The sequence below is a fragment of the Rhinolophus sinicus genome, chromosome 18 (genome assembly GCF_057876585.1).
Source record: "Rhinolophus sinicus isolate RSI-liver-muscle chromosome 18, RSI-T2T, whole genome shotgun sequence".
Taxonomy (NCBI): Eukaryota; Metazoa; Chordata; class Mammalia; order Chiroptera; family Rhinolophidae; genus Rhinolophus; species Rhinolophus sinicus.
Window position 1 is genome coordinate 93,675,138 of NC_142518.1, and position 21,420 is coordinate 93,696,557.

At 36.5% G+C, this 21,420-nt stretch overlaps 2 protein-coding genes across 3 annotated transcripts in view; one reads left to right on the plus strand and one right to left on the minus strand.

The window, feature by feature from the left end:
• The window catches only part of STK26 (serine/threonine kinase 26), a 64,108-nt gene extending 52,308 nt beyond the window's left edge, over positions 1-11,800 (plus strand). Inside the window, exons 8-12 of one of the 2 annotated variants that reach the window (XM_019719511.3) lie at positions 6,181-6,329; positions 8,089-8,182; positions 8,629-8,691; positions 8,774-8,910; positions 10,058-11,800. In XM_019719511.3, the coding sequence (XP_019575070.1) occupies positions 6,181-6,329; positions 8,089-8,182; positions 8,629-8,691; positions 8,774-8,910; positions 10,058-10,082 (468 nt within the window). In that variant the 3' untranslated portion in view covers positions 10,083-11,800. The remainder of the gene's footprint in view (positions 1-6,180; positions 6,330-8,088; positions 8,183-8,628; positions 8,692-8,773; positions 8,911-10,057) is intronic. The other variant, XM_019719512.3, reaches the window with a different exon arrangement.
• Positions 11,801-13,615: 1,815 nt separating this feature from the next.
• On the minus strand, positions 13,616-21,194 carry FRMD7 (FERM domain containing 7). The gene is given in 8 exon segments (XM_074323318.2): positions 13,616-13,915; positions 13,917-14,762; positions 15,762-15,837; positions 15,953-16,021; positions 17,336-17,499; positions 18,915-19,010; positions 20,721-20,868; positions 21,058-21,194. Coding segments are annotated over 8 exon segments (1,776 nt in total). The 3' UTR covers positions 13,616-13,675.
• Positions 21,195-21,420: the final 226 nt, after the last annotated feature.

A 21,420-nucleotide genomic window follows, 5' to 3' on the forward strand; every position in this document is an offset into this window, starting at 1 on the left:
GTACTGGAAAACAATAGAAAGACCTCTTCCTATCAACCTGCTTCAGAAGCCACTCCTGTAAATGTCTAGGAAGAGAAATAATAAATCAGTAATTGCCATGAATAACCAAGGCAAAAAGACAGCTCAGAAGGAAAGTGAAAAGTCTCCAGAAAAGGAATTTAAAGATAAGGAAATATGTGACTTAAATGACAGAGAATTCAAGATTGCAGTTCTGAAAAAACTCAACGATATGCAAGAAAACACAGAAAGGCAGTTAAATGAACTCAGAAACACAATCAAAGAAAAACATGAGCATTTTACGACAGAGATTGAATTTTTAAAAAAGAACCAAACAGAATTTCTGGAGCTTAAGAACACAATAGAAGAAATGAAGAATGAAATAGCCAACTTAGGTAGTAGAGTTGACCAGATGGAGGAAAGAATCAGTGACATCGAAGATAGAAACCTGGAAATGACACAGATGGAAGAAGAGTCTTGAGACTTAAAAGAAATGAAAGAAGTCTACAAGAACTTTCTGACTCCATCAGAAAGAGCACTATAAAAATAATGGGCATAGCAGAGGGAGAAGAAAGAGAGAAGGAAACAGAGAATATATTCAAAGAAATTGTCAATGAGAACTTCCCAAACTTGTGGACAGAACTGGAACCTCAATCCCAAAAGGCCTTCTCCAAGGCTCATTGTATTGAAGCTGTTTAATATCAACGACAAAGAAAGAATCCTCAAGGCAGCCAGGGAAAAGAAGATGGTAACCTACAAAGGAAAGCCCATTAGATTTTCATCAGACTTTTCAGCAGAAACTCTACAAGCCAGAAGGGAGTGGAACCAAATATTCAAACTATTGAAAGAGACAAATTATGAGCCAAGAATAATATATCCAGGAAAGACATCCTTTAGATACAAAGGAGGAATAAAGACCTTTCCAGACATACTGAAGCTGAGGGAATTTTCTAATACACGACCTGAACTGCAGGAAATACTAAAGGAGGCTATTCGACCACCATTTACAGGGACAATTTGTGGCGACCAAAACGTAAAAAGGGCGCGAGTAAAGGCCTGAACCGGAATATGGGAATGGAAAAAGTAAGCGTGCTGAATAAAATGTAATACTCTAAATATCAAACTTCTTTTACATAAACTTAATGGTAACCGCTCAAAAAAAATCCAGAAGTGAAATATATACTGAAATAAAAGAAGAAACAGAGGGAAACATCATAGAATACCACCACACAGAAATAATAGACAACAACAAAAAGGCAAAGAAACAATGGAGACACAGACTTACCAGAAAACTACAGATAGTATGACAGGAAATCCTCACATACCAATAATCACCCTAAATGTAAATGGACTGAACTCACCAATAAAAAGGCACAGAGTAGCAGATTGGATCAAAAACCTAAACCCAACCATATGCTGTCTTCAAGAGACACATCTCAACTACAAGGACAAGCATAGACTCAAAGTGAAAGCGTGAAAATTGACGCTCTAAGTAAATGGTACCCAGAGAAAATCACGTGTAGCCATAATGATATCAGATGAAACAGACTTCAGGGTGAAAAAGGTAACAAGAGACAAAGATGGACATTTCATAATGGTAAACGGGACTATAAAACAAGAAGATAGAACAGTCATCAATATTTATGCCCCCAATCAGTGAGCACCGAAATATACCAAGCAACTACTACCAGAACTAAAGGGAGAAATTGACCAAAACACAATTATACTAGGGGACTTAGATACATCATTGACAGCTACGGATAGGTCATCCAAACAGAAAATAAATAACGAAATAGCAGCCCTAAATGACACATGAGATGAAATGGATATAATTGACATATATAGAGCACTTTATCCTAAAACATCAGACTATACATTTTTTTCTAGTTTACATGGAACATTCTCAAGGATAGACCATATATTGGGACATAAAATCAGCCTCAGCAAATTTCAGAAGATTGAAATCATACCAAGCATATTCTCTGATCACAAGGCTTTCAAATTGGATATCAAACGCAAGAAGAAAGCGGGAAAAAAACACAAATACATGCAGATTAAACAACATACTTTTAAAGAACTATCAAGTCAAAGAAGAAATTAGAGGAGAGATCAAAAGATACATAGAAACAAATGACAATGAAAATACATCCTACCAAAATTTTTGGGATGCAGTGAAAGCACTTTTAAGAGGGAAGTTTATATCATTACAGGCCTATCTCAAGAAACAAGAAAAATCCCAAATAAATAACCTCATCTTACACCTTAAAGAACTAGAAAAAGAAGAACAAGTGAAACCCAAGGTCAGCAGAAGAAAGGAAATAACGAAAATCAGAGCGGAACTAAATGAAATAGAGAACAAAATGACAATAGAAAAAATTAATGTGACAAAGAGCTGGTTCTTTAAAAATATTAACAAAATTGACAAGCCCTTGGCTAGACTCACTAAGATAAAAAGAGACAAGACACTAATTAACAAAATCAGAAACGAAATAGGGGAAGTTATCACGGACACCACAGAAATACAAAGGATCATCCAAGAATACTATGAAGGACTATATGCCACCAAATTCAATAACCTAGAAGAAATGGACAAGTTCTTAGAAACATATAGTCTTCCAAGGCTGAACCATGAAGAACTAAAAATCTAAACAGACCTATCACCAGTAACGAAATTGAATCGGTCATCCAAAACCTTCCCAAAAGCAAAAGTCCTAGACCAGATGGCTTCACTAGTGAATTCTACCAAACCTTCAAAGAGGATCTAATACCAATCCTGCTCAAACTCTTCCAAAAAATTGAAGAAGAGACTGTACTTCCTAACTCATTTTATGAGGCCAACATTACCCTGATACCAAAACCTGATAAGGACAACACAAAAAAAGAAAACTACAGACCAATATCTCTGATGAATACAGATGCAAAAATCCTAAACAAAATTCTATACAATCAAATACAATGCATTAAAAAGATTATTCATCACAACCAAGTGGGGTTCATCCCCGGAGCACAAGGATGGTTCAACATCCGCAAATCCATCAATGTGATACATCACATAAACAAAATAAAGGACAAAAATCATACGATTATATCAATTGATGCAGAAAAAGCATTTGACAAGATACAACATCCATTTATGATTAAAACACTTAATAAAATAAGTATAGAAGGAAAATACCTGAACATAATAAAGGCCATATATGACAAGCCCTCTGCTAATCTCATTATTAATGGAGAAAAACTGAAGCCCTTTGCTCTACGTTCAGGAACACGACAGGGATGTCCCCTATCACCTCTGCTTTTCAACATAGTGTTGGAAGTCCTTGCCAGAGCAATCAGGCAAGAGAAAGAAATAAAAGGCATCCAAATTGGGAATGAAGAAGTTAAATTATCACTCTTTGCAGATGACATGATGCTATATATAGAAAACCCTAAAGACTCCACCAAAAAGTTATTAGAAACAATCAACGAATACAGTAAAGTTGCTGGCTATAAAATCAACGTACAAAAGTCCATTGCATTCCTATATACTAACAATGAAATATCAGAAAAAGAAATACAAAAGACAATTCCTTTTGCAATTGCAGCAAAAAAAATAAAATACCTAGGTATAAACTTAACTAAGTTTGTGAAAGACCTGTGTGCTGAAAACTATAAGACGTTTTTTAAAGGAAATGAAGAAGACACAAAGAAATGGAAAGACATTCGGTGCTCATAGATTGGAGGAATCAACATAGTTAAAATGGCCATATTACCCAAAGCAATATACAGATTTATTGCAACCCCTATCAAAATCCCAATGGCATTTTTTAAAGTAATAGAACAAAAAATCATCAGATTTGTTTGGAATCACAAAAGACCCCGAATAGCCAAAGCAATCTTAAGAAAAAAGAACAATACTGGAGGTGTCACACTCCCTGACGTCAGCTTGTACTACAGGGTTACAATAATCAAAACAGCATGGTATTGGCAGAAAAACAGACACACAGATCAATGGAATAGAATTGAGAACCCAGAAATAAAAGCACATAAATATGGACAGATAATTTTTGACAAAGAAGCTAAAAACATACAATGGAGAAAAGACAGCCTCTTTAATAAATGGTGCTTCAAAAATTGGATTGCCACATGCAAAAGAATGTATCTGGACTGCTATCTGTCACCATGTACTAAAATTAATTCAAAATGGATCAAAGACTTAAGCATAAGACCTGACACAATAAACTGCATAGAAGAAAACGTAGGTAATAAACTTATGGACCTTGGGTTCAAAGAGCATTTTATGAACTTGACTCCAAAGGCAATGGAAGTAAAAGCTAAAATAAACGAATGGGACTATATGAAACTTAAAAGCTTCTGCACAGCAAAAGAAACCATTGACAAAATAAAGAGGCCACCAACTGAATGGGAGAAGATTTTTGCAAACAGTGCCTCCGATAAGGGGCTAGTATCCAGAATATACAAGGAACTCATGCAACTCAACAAGAAAAAAACAAACAAGCCAATTGAAAAATGGGCAGAGGACTTGAAGAGACATTTCTCCAAAGAGGACATACAAATGGCAAATAGACATATGAAAAAATGCTTAACATCACTAATCATCAGAGAAATGCAAATAAAAACCACAATGAGCTATCACCTCACCCCAGTCAGAATGGCTACCATCAACAAGACAAATAGTAACAAGTGTTGGAGAGGCTGTGGAGAAAAAGGAACTCTCATGCACTGTTGGTCGGAATGCAGACTGGTGCAGCCGTTACGGCATGCAGTGTGGAGGTTCCTCGAAGAATTACGACTAGAATTACCATATGACCCAGCAATTTTTCTCCTCAGTATCTACCAAAAAATCTGAAAACATTTATCCATAAAGACATGTGTACTCCAGTGTTCATTGCAGCTTTGTTTACGGTGGCCAAGACATGGAAACAACCAAAATGTCCTTCGATAGATGAATGGATAAAGAAGTTGTGGTATATATACACAATGGAATACAATTCTGCAGTAAGAGAAGATGATACAGGAACATTTGTGACAACATGGATGGATCTTAGAGTATAATGCTAAGCGAAATAATTCAAACAGGAAAAGCAGAGAACCATATGATTTCACTGATATGTGGTATATAAACCAAAAACAACAAAAGAACAAGACAAACAAATGAGAAACAAAAACTCCTAGACACAGACAATAGTTTAGTGGTTACCAGAGGGTAATGGGGGTGGAGGGTGGGAGATGAGGGTAAGGGGGAACAAATATATGGTGACGGAAGAAGAACTGACTCTGGGTGGTGAACACACAATGGGATTTGTAGATGATGTAATACAGAGTTGTACACTTGAAATCTATGTAATTTTACTAACAATTGTCACCCCAATAAATTTAAAAAAAAAGTACTGATTGGAAGTTACAGAATAGTCATGGTGATTTAATGTACAACATAGGGAATATAGTCAATAATATAGTAATAACTCTATATAGTGCCAAGTGGGTACTAGAGTTATCAGGGGATCACTTCTTAAATTATATAAGTGTCTAACAAATATGCTGTCCATCTGAAACTAATATAAAATAATGCTAAATATCAACTGTAATTGAAAAATAAAATAAAGCTGCCTGATGACTTCTAGAAACTAGAAATATGCAAGAATTGTCTAAATTTGATGTTACTATTTTTAAGTTAATAATGAATATTCTGATATTAATAAAATAATAGGAGGGAAATATCCCCTACAGCACCTGGTATTTGTATTTAGATGCAGTATAAATTAATCTTGGGATCATACAATGTGTTCAGCTAATAACAAAATTACAGCCTTACTAGTTTTCACCATTTTTTCAATTTGCAATAACTATAATAAAAGTATTTTAAAGCACTATTTTGAAATGTTTTTCAATGTTTACTTTATTTTCAAAATCCTCCCATGTGTTTCTCTGCTTTTGAGAAGGCCAGTTTGCTGGTAGGTAGGCCACCTTTTGCCCATTGGGCTTTAACAAACTGTTAACCAAAGCAGTGAAATTAATTTGATTGCCTTGAGCCAGTTAAAAATAGAATTAGCTATTGTCCTATAGCATTTTAGTTGTCCTCATGTATACAGACATGCTTTTATACTTTTCAATTTAAAAACTGAAATAATTTCTTACCACCATAGTCTAGAAACATTCATGCATACTTCATTTTTTCCTTAGCGTCCTACAGCTAAAGAACTTCTGAAACACAAATTCATTGTAAAAAATTCAAAGAAGACTTCTTATCTGACTGAACTGATAGATCGATTTAAGAGATGGAAGGCAGAAGGACACAGTGATGATGAATCTGATTCTGAGGGCTCTGATTCGTATGTACAAATTATTTAATTTTTATTTAGATAGCCTGTTGTAATATTGTATATCCTTAAACTATGATTCAGTATGCTTTCTCTAGCATAAAATATAATCTATATTCTAAAGTTTCACTTTAGAAACTATGAAGATCTTTTAAAATCACAATCTGTGGAGTACAATGAATTTGAAAACATGTTTTTCTTAGAAGTGAATTGCTGTAGTTTTAAATGGTCTCAGTCTATCCCCTAGTGGATAAATGAGTATATTACAAAATTTTAGAACAAGATTTGATTAAAGGTGTCCTATTAGTTTGCTCAAAATGATAAGGGGCTATATTTTCTCATACTTTGTTGGCAACCTGCAAAATCCCTCTGGAGAACTGAACGGCAGGCCTTTCCTACCTCTTGGCCATGGACCAAACCATGATCAGACTGGTACATTTAAATACAGTAAGTCTTCACTTAATGTTGTCAATAGGTTTTTGGAAACTAATGTTAAGGAAAATGTCTTACAACAAAACCAATTTTTCCATACGTTAATCAATAGAAACAAGAGTTAAGTTCCTAAGACATATTTCTGGTCACAAAAACATCACTAAACTTCTAAATAAAGCATTGAAATAAATGTGAGCTGTACATACATTTAAGAAAGATGAATACAAACAATTCAGATAATGATTTTCCAATCGGATTACTCCAGTTCAGGGTCTGGGGTGACCAGAGCTTCTCCCAGCAGCATAGGGTACAAGGCAGGACCCTCCCTGGAAAAGACACCCTTCCCTTGCAGGGAACATCACACACACCCACACTCACTCAGACTGGGACAATTCAGACACACCAAGTCAGCTCACATGCACATCTTTGGGATGTGGGAGGACACTAGAGGACCCAGGGAAAACCCACACAGGCATGCAGAGAACGTGCAAATTACACACAGATAGTTGCCCTGGCCAAGAATCAATTTTTTGTTTTCCTCATCAACATTATAATGAAATGACATTATTTGAGGACCTGCTGTGTTTATTTATATATGATTTGTACCCCCTAAAAAGTTGCACTGCTTTTTAACTGCAGCATTTGTATTAACATTTTAGCTTCTAAGTCTATCACTTCATTTATACCGTTTCCCCGAAAATAAGACCTACCCATACAATCAGCTCTAATGCGTCTTTTGGAGCAAAAATTAATATAAGACCCTGTCTTATATTATATAAGACCCCATCTTATAGTAAAATAAGACCTGGTTGTCTGGCTAGGTCTTATATTCGGGGAAATGTACTAGAGAAGTCTGTAGGCTATACCAGAATTTACTCCTCCACTGGTTGAAATACTCTCAGAGTCATGCATTTATGAGAAATTGCCCAACTTTTGAATGGCATAAAAAATACCAGGATAGTTTTTGTACCCTGTTCTAATGGTTGTTGGCCTTAGCTGCCCATGAGAGTTGCCCATGAAACCGTAAAAACAAAAAATCACAGCCCACACTACAGGTGAAGCTGATCCAGTCAGTGGGGGAGGGTTAAGTACAGGGTTTTATATATGGTAAGAGGTCTCCACATGTGATCGTGATGCATACTTAACAGTTTAGAACCACTGCTACTCTTCAGTAAAATGTAGTATCTACCTGAAACTGAGATCAAATACTTTTTTATACTCATTTTTTTGTGTGTGCATTGGGACAGCTTTCTCTTCAGGGTTTGACGGCATTGATTGGTATTCTCACCAAGCTTAATAATTTAGGAACTTACAGAAATATCTTTGGCAATCTTTTTAGGGAATCCACTAGCAGGGAAAATAATACTCATCCTGAATGGAGCTTTACCACCGTGCGAAAGAAGCCTGATCCAAAGAAACTGCAAAATGGGGCTGTATGTACATAAAGATGATCACTTCCTCTTGACAGATTTCTTCAAACTTAGTGAGATTTTGATGGGCAAAATTGTTGGAATGTAATAACCCTAAATTCCTGTCTACCTCACTGTGTCTATAGTATGCTTCATTTGCCATTAGTTTTGAGCTAATTTAGAAAAGGGTCACAGAAGTCATTTGTGTAGCCATTGGTATTATTTTTAAATGCATTTTACCTAGAGATACATAAATCTAGTGGAATCATGGATATTTATCCTAATCCTGAAGTTAGAAACCTTCTGGATGATGGATAGAAATTAGTGATGAGAAGAAAGCATGGAGACTTGCTTATATTGGACCTTTTGGGGGAGGATTCAAATTAATGCATATTTACTATAGAATAAGTAAGAAAAATATGAATGATTATTTTAATTTCATGTATATAATCAAAATAATTTGTTCAAAGGAGCAAGAACTTGTGCAAACCCTGAGCTGTTTGTCTATGATAATCACACCTGCATTTGCTGAAGTAAGTACAGATTCAACAGCACTGGACATGTATTTTAAGAAGAATAGTAATTTTAAATGTTTTAGCTATTGATCTTTCTCAGCTTAAACAGCAGGATGAGAATAATGCTAGCAGGAATCAGGCAATTGAAGAACTTGAGAAAAGTATTGCTGTGGCTGAAGCCGCCTGTCCTGGCATCACAGATAAAATGGTGAAGAAATTAATTGAAAAATTTCAAAAGTAAGCTTGAAATGTCATTTTTAAACATTATTTTGAGGGGGATGGCATGTTAGCTCAGTTGGTTAGAGCATTGTGCTAATAACACCAAGGTTGCCGGTTCAATCCCCACATGGGCCACTGTGAGCTGTGCCCTCCTTAAAAAAAAATTATTTTGACATTTTCGGTTGGATATTAATTTATGACCCAATATAATTACTTTGATTCAGTCATTTCAGTTATTCTTAACAAAGTCATTTCTCAATAGTTGTGTGCTTGAAAACTGTTTTGTCAGTTGCCCATAATAAACATCATTAGCTTTTGGAATTACTATATTCAGGCATTACAAAATAATTTTCCATTGAATGAAATGGCCTGCTATTTTTTTTCTTTACCCTGTATAGACAAAAGGTCATGGAGCATATTGTTATTTGGGCCCTTGTAAACACCATTTAGGAATGCTTTCATTTTTGCTACTACTCTCATGACACCACTATTTACATAGTTTCCAGTGCTAAAGTTCGTAAGTTTAACCCCCATAAAAACAAATTTAAAGATAGGATGTTGTGTAGAGGATCTCAGTGAAGACTATAAAAGGTCCTTATGTTTTAGTTTCTATACTCTCTTTAATTGTTGGTTTAATTTTGTTCACATTCAATAAAATTCTTACATTTAATTTTAAAAATATCTTTTTTAAACAAGACTTTGTTATGCTTACACAAACATACATAAAACTCCTTAACTCAAGCAAGTTATAAAGCAATACTAATTTAGCCTTAATTCCATTACTCATATATTGCTTCTTGGTGCATCCTTACATTTCTTTGTATTTGTGATGCCACTGGCATCAAGTGGAAACAAACTATATAGCCTATAAAAGCACACACTCTCATAGATCTTTCTATCTGATAAAGCCTACTTGTACTCATAAACTAAAGCCCCTCTTAAAATCCCTTAGATTTTAATGGAAAACTCCCCTCTCTTCCAATTTGCAAACAAATCAATTGGAAAGAGATTTTTAAACCTTTTTGTATTTTTACTGCCTACATGATTGGATTCAATAGAAAGGATTTAGTTTGCTGAATCAGTTCTTTCATTGCAGAGTTCATACAGCTAAGAAATATAAACATGCATAGTTATATATCAATTAAAGTTTTTCTTAAATTTATAGGTGTTCAGCAGATGAATCCCCCTAAGAAACTTCTTCTTATTGGCTTCTATTTCATATGGACCCAGAGAAACCCACCAAAGTTACTTCAGGCTTAACAATGCTTAACTCATGAGCTCCATGTGCCTTTTGAATCTTTGCAACATTGAAGATTTGGAAGAATCTATTCAACTATTTTGTGATGGTGTTTATCATTTTATATTTTAAAGAGATTATTTTGTAAGGGATAACTTTTAATACTATACTTTCATCTGTATTCTAGTAAAGGTTAAGATACAGTTTTGCTTTTAGGTATCATTATTAGTTAAGTTACTAGGATGAATACTTTCCATGTTTTGATCTTTAGTTAAATGTACACTGATGAAACATACAGGTCTTTCAAAGTCATCCTAAATATTCAACTTTTATAAATCATCAAGCCTCATAAAGCATTTTTTAACAAAAGTATATTCTAAAAATGACTATTGGTGGAGAGGTGGAAACAAGTCATGCCTTCTTAAAATAGAAGTTTTTAATAAGCTCTTGGAAATGAAACCTGGAAAAGTATTGATCCTTCTACCAACTTGGTATGATATTCCAGGCAGCTCGATGACGACCACATTTGAGAGCCCTGTGTTTGATGTATTTATAGGCAGTATGCAGCAACAGAGGTACCTCTTGGTGTACAGTATTTACTTTCTCTTTTAGAAGAGGCAATTAACCCTTATTTAATATGGTTGAGAATTGAAAACAATACCAATTAGCCAAGGATTTTTTTTTTTTTTTTTTGTAATACTGTAGGAATTAGACAGGCTTCATTTTTAAAATCTTCAACTCAAATAGCATATAACATGCTTGGATTTGGGGAGCTTAAAAAAAGCTAATCATGTGATTAAATACCTGATCAACGGGTATGAATATAACTTACACCAGGATATTTTTGTCATGGTAGTAAAATGTCATATAAACTATTTATACATTTTTGTTCTTCCTAATTATCTGGTACATAATTATCATTTTTTCATTTTTGAAAGGGTATTTAAATAAGCATTTTCTAGTTCAAATGAAAATAACCACAGTACAGGATGATTTCTGTCCATACAAAGGTAAGTTAGACTGTACTGTTAATTTTCAGTTATATTTATGGTACTGTTATGTGGGTAATACCTTTTTCTTTTAAGCCCAGTAGCATTATTGATACTAGTTTTGATAGTCAGTGCTTTATTGTTTGGAACTGCACAATTTGGTTTTTGCACAAAAGTCATTTTTTTAAAATCTGAATAATTGCCAAATATTAGAAGGAAGATAGTCTTCAAGTAAAGAATGCAATTTTTAGCCAAAGTGGCCATTACCTCCTCGTTGTTTGTAATAATATAGACAATTGAATAAGTTATTGTCCTGTCATATGCCAAGAAAATTCTTTTCATTGGTGCCTATACTGTAACAATTACTTTTAACGCATTGTATTTTGAAGTAATGGTTCAGTTAAAAATTTCACCTATGTAACTGAAACTAATTACAGTTTATAATCTGTAGAGGTCAGGAAATAATTTTGCAACTCATATTATGAATTAAATGAATATTTTTGTAAAAGCAACACATTTATAAATTGATTATTTGAAACTTGACAACACAACTGCATCATACATAGAAATTGTAGTGCTTATTCATTATAGTTATTAGTTCTGTAAATTGTTCCTAGGTGAAGCATACACCAGCGTTTGGAGGGTACAAAAGGTTAAAAATAAATATTTAAATTCTATGGTCCTCAATGTTTGTGTTCTTGAGGAATGTATGGTGTGGTATTTTAATTGTTTCAAATTATTTCTCCTTTGCCCTTTAATTTATTGTTGGAAGTTTAACATCAATGTTTCCATTGGAAACTAAAAGATATTCTTCATATTTTATTAAGCATAGATTATAGCTACAGTAAACATGTGTCCTGATTTCTGCCTCCTGTCCTGACAAAATTATTGAGTCTTCGTTCACTCAAAAATGTCCTAGATTTGACAATCAATTATATATTCACCCTGATTATAGTTTTATTAGGAAATGTTATAAAGATTTGAATCCTGTAGTTCTCTGGGGAAAACAGATTTTACAAAGACTTCCAGAAATTGAGATGAGAAACAGCATATAAGCCTAAATGAATTTGAGTTTCTCCTAGAAAAAAAGGTCAAAGATGAACTTAATACAGCTTTGAGGATCTATAGGATTAATATATAGATGATTGGGCTTCAATATATTCTTATTATTAAATAGCTATTCTAGACTTGTAAGTTACTGGATATGATTCCAGGAGCAGGAAAGGAAGTGCTAGAATGTGGGAAAGGGACAGAGGGAGGTATATTAAAAGGGATTTTTCCAATGTAAAGACTAGGAGAGTAAGGAAATTATTCCATCCATCTTTTCTCCATTAAGTCATACACACACACACACACACACACGGCTTGCTTATACATTGTGCCATTTCTTTGAAATTAGTACCTAACTTTATATTGTAAATATGTTATACTTAACGTTAAAATCAATAAAAAGACATTCTTAAATAGAATGCTATACCTTCCAGGGGAAATAATAGAGAAATTCTGAATGGATCAAGAATAGAATTTGGTTCATTAACTCATTCTGTTTTTAGTACTATCTTTTTCTTTTCAGTTACTCCAATTCTACCATTTCTCACCTGCCTCCCTCCTTTTCTTTGTTCTCTAACTGTCCCTTCCCTTAGTAACAGGCTAGAACCAATTATTTCTGAAACTGATTAAAACAAAAGGAAGATCATGCTTACAACTTATTTTTTAAATAAATGGATTTCCATCACCCTTTATTAAAATACTATTCATCTCATTTCCTTGCCTACATGCATGCAAGATATAGCAAAAAAAAATACTTGCAGGTAAGATAAACAAACCAACATGTTAGCTTTTGACTTTCACTACATATAATAGATAGTTAAGAATAGAGAAGAACTCAATTATAGTATCCTCAGCAGGGATATATCTGACTTTAGAAATTGATTAATTCATGAATTTCTATGGTTTACATTTCTGCCAAATCCTAGATAAATTATAAATTTGTGTTCTGTTAAGAGAATTATGCCACCATCTTGTTCCTGACTTTTAAGAGGGCTGTGTTCCCCCTAACATACGTTATAAAAATTGAAGTCCTTAACATATAATAGGACTGTGTTTACTGGGCTCTTCACAGATAATGAGAACTGAAACCTTTAGTCATAGTATTGTTTAAGAACAAAAGGACCAACACAGTCATGATCTACTAAATTACTAAATGACATCAGAAGCCAATTCTATATGCCCACCCATACTGTCACCATTCTTCAGTGTTAAGGAACCCAACCTTCATTTATATTATCTCTATGGGGAAATGTATAATCAACATGAGAAACACCCACCTCACCCTGCCACAGTGCTGGTGAGGAGAGGGCATGTTCCAGAGTCCCTTCAGAGGGAATACAGGAGCGGAGCCTGAGGAACAGGGCAACAGTTGGATCTTTAATAAGCTAGGTGCTTCAACTTTGAAGATTCCCTTAACCAATGAATAGGAACTAAGAAAATGGTTTATGCAGAAGGTTCCTTCTTTTTACCTAGGTTGGTAGCAGACCCGGCCCAGAAATGTTCACTCTTAAGCTAAAAAGTAATTACATGGTTTTAGCAAAGTCCTATCTTCAGCAGTTGGTATATTGAAAGAAACATTTTCATCTTGTTCATCTAGCTGTAGACTCCCAGAAGACAAGTGGATTCTGGCCATGGGTGATCTCATTCCTTTGCCATACAAAGAGTAATAGTCTGGTTTAAGAATCTCTGATTCAGAATCACTGGATTCACTAGCTACATGCTTTTCTGCTGCTCCCTGATCCATTAAGAACTGCTGGAAACTACTGCTCTGCAAACATATATGTAAATAGGTCAGCTTTACGACTCAGAGCAGGACAAGGCCCTAAAGGTCTAAATTCTGACCCGAAAGGAAAACGGATAGTTTTCATGTCTGATTGGCTCTGAGACCGTTTAGGGGTTTGCTCTTGAAGGTTATGTGCCAATGTATCTCCTAAATTAGGGTCTTTTTCTAGATCTTCATTGATGTTGCTCCTATCACTAGTCCTGGCCATAGCTTCTTGGAGTTCTTGAAAGTCTTGCTGAAAGCTGTTCATTCTGATATTCCTAGGGGTTCTTTTGGCTGGCTTCACAGCAGTGGGCTCTAGAGAGTTGTCTGGCCTTTCCCTTTCCTCTGCCATGATTGGAGACAGTCTGGGCACCTGGGGTGGTTTGTCCACATAAAAAAAGACTTGGGGAGGCATATCAACCTGCTGACCAGTACAAGGAATATAGGGCACATCTGTGTATGCCAGCCACCTTGCTGGACTCACTTTGCTTGTAAGGCCAGAAGATGTGCTCATGTAATTGTCAGCAAACTTACAGCTTGTTTGGAAGAAGCTTAGAGGACTCCTTGCCTCAATGTAGTCTCTGGTATCAGTGTCAGGATCAGGGTCAGTGTTAAAGACAGGGTCAGTATAAATAAAAGGGAAAGAGGAACTGCTTTGGGACTGATGTAAAGATGTGGGATCTGCCTCTGGTTTGGAATGCTCCAGCTCAGCTGCAAACATCATCTCCACTGCCGAGTTTCTCCTCCTACTGTCTAGCACAGGTTCAGATGTGTGAACTCCATTCACATTTCGGTAGTACCCAGTGTCATGTGCTAGTCTCAATTCCACCTTGAGAAAAAGGACATGTTGGTGAAAGAAGGAAAAAAACCATTTGGTTGAGGTGGGGTCAGGGATCTAAATTAGTCTTGAGTTTTGCGAAGGTGGTTTTTCACAAAGTTATTTCAATCCATGTACCATTCTATGCTTAATAAATGTATACAGAAAGGGTAATAACTTGCACCACATCCCAATCGATGTCTAAAAAATGCACATGATACTATCCTTTCTCAATACCATCCCACTCCCAGCCTCTGAGTTCTCTATACTTCACCCAGCAATGTACTTCAAGCAGTATGGTTTACTAGCTATATCAGTGAGCCAGGAGTTCTGACTTCTGGTCCTGGCTTTGCCTTTGACTTGCTGTGTGACCTAAGACAAGTCTCCTAACTTCCCCGCTCCAGCCTCCTCCCTATTTTCTGTAAAATGGTAAGGAGGAGGGCTATAAATGGCATGAGAGGAACATATGAAGACATGAGTTTATGAACCCTATAATTAATTTTTTTTTTGGTGAGAGCAAAAAATAACTAACATGGTTCATACTATAAAACTCAAATGAAGCCATCATTTTACAAATCCAGGAGAATAGCACTTTGTTCTTAAATTAAGTTACAAAATTATACAGCAAAAGTACTTTAAAACCTTAACCCAACATCTTATAACTTCTGAGCCATAAGATTTTTATAGGTAAAAAAACAGCTTTTATTTTTAGAAATACAAAGCCATAGAAATTCATTTGGCTATGCATTTTGCAAGATGTTACCATTACAGGTTGCAAGTTAAAGATGTGCCAGATCCTTCCAGTCTGTAAGGTACATACCAGTGGTAGTATACTAAAAGGTCTTCTGATGGCTGGAAAGATTGAGCTGATAGACCTCCGCAGGAGGCTAACCTACTTGAACCTAGTAACCTTTTCACACACTGGGTGATTCTGGCAGAATCAATTCTTGTAAGCATTTGAAATGACACATTACTCTCATCTAAAGAAAAAGGCATTTTCAGAAACCTTACTTGTTTTGACACATCAGAGAGGAGGTCTGGTGAGGACCTGCACTGTCGTTCACGGTACTGAGATGGATAATGTTTCCTGAAATTCCCAAATGGAGAAGAAATTGAAATGGTCTTTATGTGAATGCAGGATACATATAAATCTCTAAATTCAACTTAAAATCAACATGAGAGAGAGAAACAAAACCATTTACCTTTCAAATGGCAAGCTCTTCAACCTCCCTTTTTCCCCATAATCCAAAAGTTGCCTTTGGGTTCTTCCACTATTATAAGCACAAGATAAACATTAATGCTAGTCATAAGCCAGTAGTCTACTAAAACCCAAAAGCCTCATTTATTGTTAAAATCAAGAGTCTGCAATGACTGACATATGTCATGAATCTTTGACCATCACATTAATGATAATACCCACTTACCTAATCATCAGGCATGGAGCAACCTTAACTACTTAGAACCCAGACATTTTTATTTTTTTTTAAAGCCCCTTGAAAGATTTAAAATTCTGGCCTTGAAAATTAATATACTTTACAGGTATTTTCCCTACCTCCAAATTTACACATGATTTCTAATGAGGCTATTTATCTGGTTTCCCAACCCATGACAGAAGAAAAACAGGTAACTAAACAGTAGAAGAGGGTTGTTTCAGTAAGATACACACTAGCAAAAATAGGCAGCTGACTGCTCAGAGAAACACAAGAGCCAAAAGAAATCACAAGAATAATAAAACCCCAAAAATCTGGGCCATTTATCACTGAGATGCAGGCTCTGACATGCCTCCCCCACCCTGAGGTCATCACTGCACTACAGCTGCCTATAAAGGATAATAAGTGATGTTTGTAATTAGTTAAGCCATTAAGGAAAAGGCAATATATGCCCTGTATCATCTGTTTAAGAAGGTAGGAACTTATAGAATACATTTTGGAAAGATTCCATCAAAAATATGTATGTTTCAAAAAAATCTCAGTTCTTACTGGGGCAGGCTTCCACTATTTAAAAAATCCCTCATGGGAAGCATTCAGTTAGAATATTTTCATCTTAGAAAATAGTTTTTGAAAGCTTCTTCCAAACAATTCCTAGGCTGGTTTCTTTAAATAAAAACAAGATCTTACTTAGACCTTGCTTCCATTCCTCCAAGGCATTACCTGTCATAAGGAGCGTCTACTGCAATATTGCTCAATCTTTTTATGTCCCTTGGCCCCTCTAGTGCTTTCTCATACTATCTTTCACCTAATCACCACCAAAAGGATGTTGTTGAGCTTTCTTTTCCATGGCTTGCATGTAAGTTGCATATAAGGAAAACAATAAGTTTATTGAATATGTGTTTTCAAACTACATGTTTCCTCATCCTTGCAGAGATTCTGATCAAACCCCTTAAGTAGGGTGTTCCCCTCCCCTTTTCTCCCATTTAGAAAATAATGACTTAATGTGTCACACAGAATAAGCAGTAAAGGGTATCATGCTTTAATTGATTGAGATAGATTCTTTATTGCTTCTAGAATTCAAGCTCCTCCTACTGCCTTCCATGGTATTGAAAATAAGTTGTGTGTATGGTTTGCCTATGTGCAATATTTAATTACCTATAGCGGAAACTAGAACGCTTGCTGCAGAGTAGGGTTTTGGGCTTTGATTTGGGCTCTTCAGAGAGTCTGAAAAAAGCATGGTACTCCACACAAGTCTTCCAGAAAGCCTTGCAGGCATCTCGGCTGGCCATGGTGAACTCCAAGGTATCCTTGCACAACACCTGTATAAACCAATTTCCATCAAGCAAACATCCTTCAAGAATATCAAAGAACTTCAAATCCCAATGCCTTCCAAACTATTGGTCCAGGTGCCCAGGCAGCTTCTGGTTTTACACTTGGCTCTCTATAGGTTTCACACCTACTGAAACCAAATGATTGGCAATCTTCCGAGGAACAGACAGGGCCACTGCTCAAAAACAGACCCTTCACTAAGAAGTAAATCTTACCTTACACCCCCCCCCTCACCTCAAACACATTTTTTACCCCTCTTCTCTGCCAGAACATTCTTGTGAGGTTGGATATTAGGTTTAAATGAACATCAAAGGGCAACCTGTCAAGGTGACAAGTTATAAATAACCAACAGGAAAGGGGAGGGGGGAGGAGATTTCCTTACAGATCGCCAACTTTATAAGATGATTACACGCACATGAATCTTTAACATACCAGCTAGAAACACTTCTTCCTCTCTGTGCTGCCTTGTTTTATGATGCTCTGCATTGCACATTTAGTACATTTTAATCTGTTCTGTGGGAACTTCCAGACATAAAGCCAAGTTTTCCCCATTCTCCCGACTCACTATACACCTCCATTTGCCCATGCATGCCTGCAGCCCTGTTTTCAGCAGCCCCACCAACCCATTCTATTGGCCCCCCTTCTCTTATTCCTATCAGGTTTCTATATGCAGCCCTGGGACTCTCCATGAGCTTCATACTGGATACAGTCTCCTGGACTGCTCAAAGGAATGCTTTCATATAAGGCTAAAATCCAGAGGATGAAGCCCAAACTACTGGATCTTCTGTAGGTCAAAAAATTAATTGATGCACATTTTTCATTTCCTTTATAGTGATAAAGTAACATCCTTTCTAACACCTTTGTCTTACCCTGTACAATGCAGCCTTGACCAATAATTGCTTCTTTTGCTTAATGTACACCCACCCCCACACCCTGCTTTGGCAAATAGTAGGTACTCAATTATTTGTCATGTAGTAGGTTCTTGATTATCTGGCACATCGTAGGTGTTCAGTTATTTTTGCTTAAGAAAAGAAGAGGGAAATACTTTATAAAATGAAGCATACAGCAACAAATAAATATGTCCATAGTCCTAGATCTGGTCACTTTCATTTGACTCATCAGCTCCTTGAAAAATGGTTTCTAAGGAGACTTGTCTTTCATCCTAGCCACCCCATTTTCCTATTACTTTATTCTTCTGAACTGCCAATAGGATTTCTTAGAGTTTTGCCTTTAGTACAAATATGACTATGTAAATCTCTGGTTTATTTATGTAGAGGGAAAAGAGGGAGCACATCACCCCTCAAGGCCAGCTAGCTTTCACCACTCACATTCAAACCATTTGCAGAAACAACCAGGAAATCCCAAGTGAACAGAAAGCAACAAGATTTATTAGAAAGCTACTTACCAAGATGTTGGCATGAAGTTTGATGAGAAAATGCTTTCTCTTAAAACTCAACTTGCGGATTTTAGCCCAATTGAAAGTATTAATCTTTGTATTTCCCTATAATGAAACACATGGCAGATTTCAGGATGAATGTCAGCACAAGCTGGTTTGCAAGACAATGCAAGCCTGTTAAAAAATGCACTTCATGAATGAGAATATCCTTGATCTATCTCTTGCATAGACTGATCCTGTCATAACAAACTAGGTAGAAGTTACGGCCAAAGAAGGCATTCCAGGAGGGACACAAGCCCCTTTCACATGTGTCAACTTAACACCCCATACTTCTTCTAGTACAAGGTACGTCACATTTGTGTATAATTACTTGTTAATTGTCTGTCTTCCCCCTATTAGAATGCAAGTTCCATGAAGTCAGGATTATTCCTATGTGCTTCTGTAGGTCTAGTCCCTGGCATAGAGTGGATGCACAATAAATATACTGATAGCAGGATGAATAAATAGATTGCTGCCCTACTCTGTAAATACACTCAAATCCATTCACTTGCACAGTTAAAACATATTAATTTTGTGGGATGAAAATTATATCTCAATAAAGGTGGTTGGTTTTTTTTTAAATGACTACCTTGTTTTTGTTAAGGTGTGTTTTTTCAAAGAAAGAATAATACAAGGAAGAACACACAGAAAGTACTCAATACTAAGTATTCTTTGACTGGATTTGGGTAGGACAAAACAGACCAGCTATATTGTTCCTGACTGTCCACAGAAGAAGTCACACTGAAAGATATCACAACTAACATGATGGCCTTGCTCCGGTACCATCCCCATCTGCTCCCATGCAGGAGGACATAGAGAGAATCAGGTGTTAAAGTGGAATAGGTGAAAATTCCCTCCTGGGTGAATAGGTGTGCCTGTGATCCACTGAGTCTTTTGCCCATCAATGTGACTCTCATGCTCTAAAGTGTATATCAAATAATTGAGAAGGCCAAGATTCTGTCAGCCAAGTCTGTACCTGATTGGCTTAGTGACTTACTTTAGTGCTCTAATTCGGTTCTGATGGTCAGTGGGTCTAAGGTCACCCCTTCCTCTCAACCAGGTAATTAATTTCCAAAACAGCCTGGATTGTGCCTTTCATTTTGTAGGTTAGGCACATGTTTTTGAACCTTAACTTGGATCTAAATTCACTCAATGTTTACAGATGTGAGGAGACATAATAGACTGAAAAAAATAGCTTCTGGCCAAGTTCCCTGGAGTAAGGATTAATGACGATAGAGGACCAGACAGCCCTGAGTTGGTTTCTAACCTGGAAAACAAAGTCCTGGGTAAATAGCTTGAGCCAATAAACACCAACAATTGCTAGCAGGTTTGGGCACTAATTCCCTGCCTGCTGGCACTGGGTGCCTCCAAAGAAACCAGTAACTGAACAGAACACCATACCTTGGACCCTTCGGGTTGTTTCTGGCGGATTTGAACAGCGTGAATACACTTTGTCACAGACTAAGCTTTTAGGATGCCAAAATCCATGTGCTTATTTAGGGTCTAAAATTTCTAAAGAACATCTTGACTTCCTCTGTCCATCATGCTGACCTGATCTAATTTGTGAGCTCCTCAGAATCAAAACAGTCAGTTATAGACTGCAAATGGAAGCAAAGCACATTGAGAGGAGAGGACTTACCCAAAACACTTCCAAGCATCACCTCCCTTTCTGGCTGGTAGTAAGACTGAGGGGCTGGGTTACCATAGGAACAGACACTCAAATTTGAGCCAAGATAACCCCCAAAGCTGAGGGAATTTAAAGGAAAGAGTTGTTACCCGTAGCACCAGTACTCCCATGTGAGCAACAGCTAGGTGTATCTGCATCCCTTCGCCATCACTGGCAGGGTGAGGCCTGATGCCATACATATCCAGCTTCCTCACTATGTCCAAAAGCAGAATGTCAGATTCAGCTGGGTTCCTGCCACTGCAAGGGGAAAGAATTTATGAGTTTAATAAATACAGCAAGAATGACAGCTCCACCCTGAGAGCTCCATGTGGAGTTCAGTGTTTCTTAGGCCTAAAGCTTCTTTGACTTAAGGGCTTGCTTTCAAGATTCTGTCCCCAGCAGCAGTGTTCTCTGCTGGTGGAAGCAGGTGCCAGTTACAGTACTTACATGTGCTTCTGATGAAAGTGCATGATTTTGCTCTCTAGACGGTCTTGGTTCAGTAAGTATTGGGTTTGTGCCATATGTTTCCTATCTGTTTCTTCATGAAAGTCTCCCAGTTCTGCTGCATGACAGAAAGGTGACATTTTCACATTACCATTGAGGAGTTAGGCAGTGGAGCACTCAGTAGACACTCTGACCTCCCCAAACAGCCATTTCTTTGCAGCCAATGCAGCCTGAGGCTTCCCACCCCATATTGTATGTCTATTTATGTTTTAGGACATACGACGGGATTAACTGGTTCTTTTTCAAATCAGAAGCAGTGGGTTGCTAGGAAATCCATGCATACTAAGTCACACGCACAATGCAGGA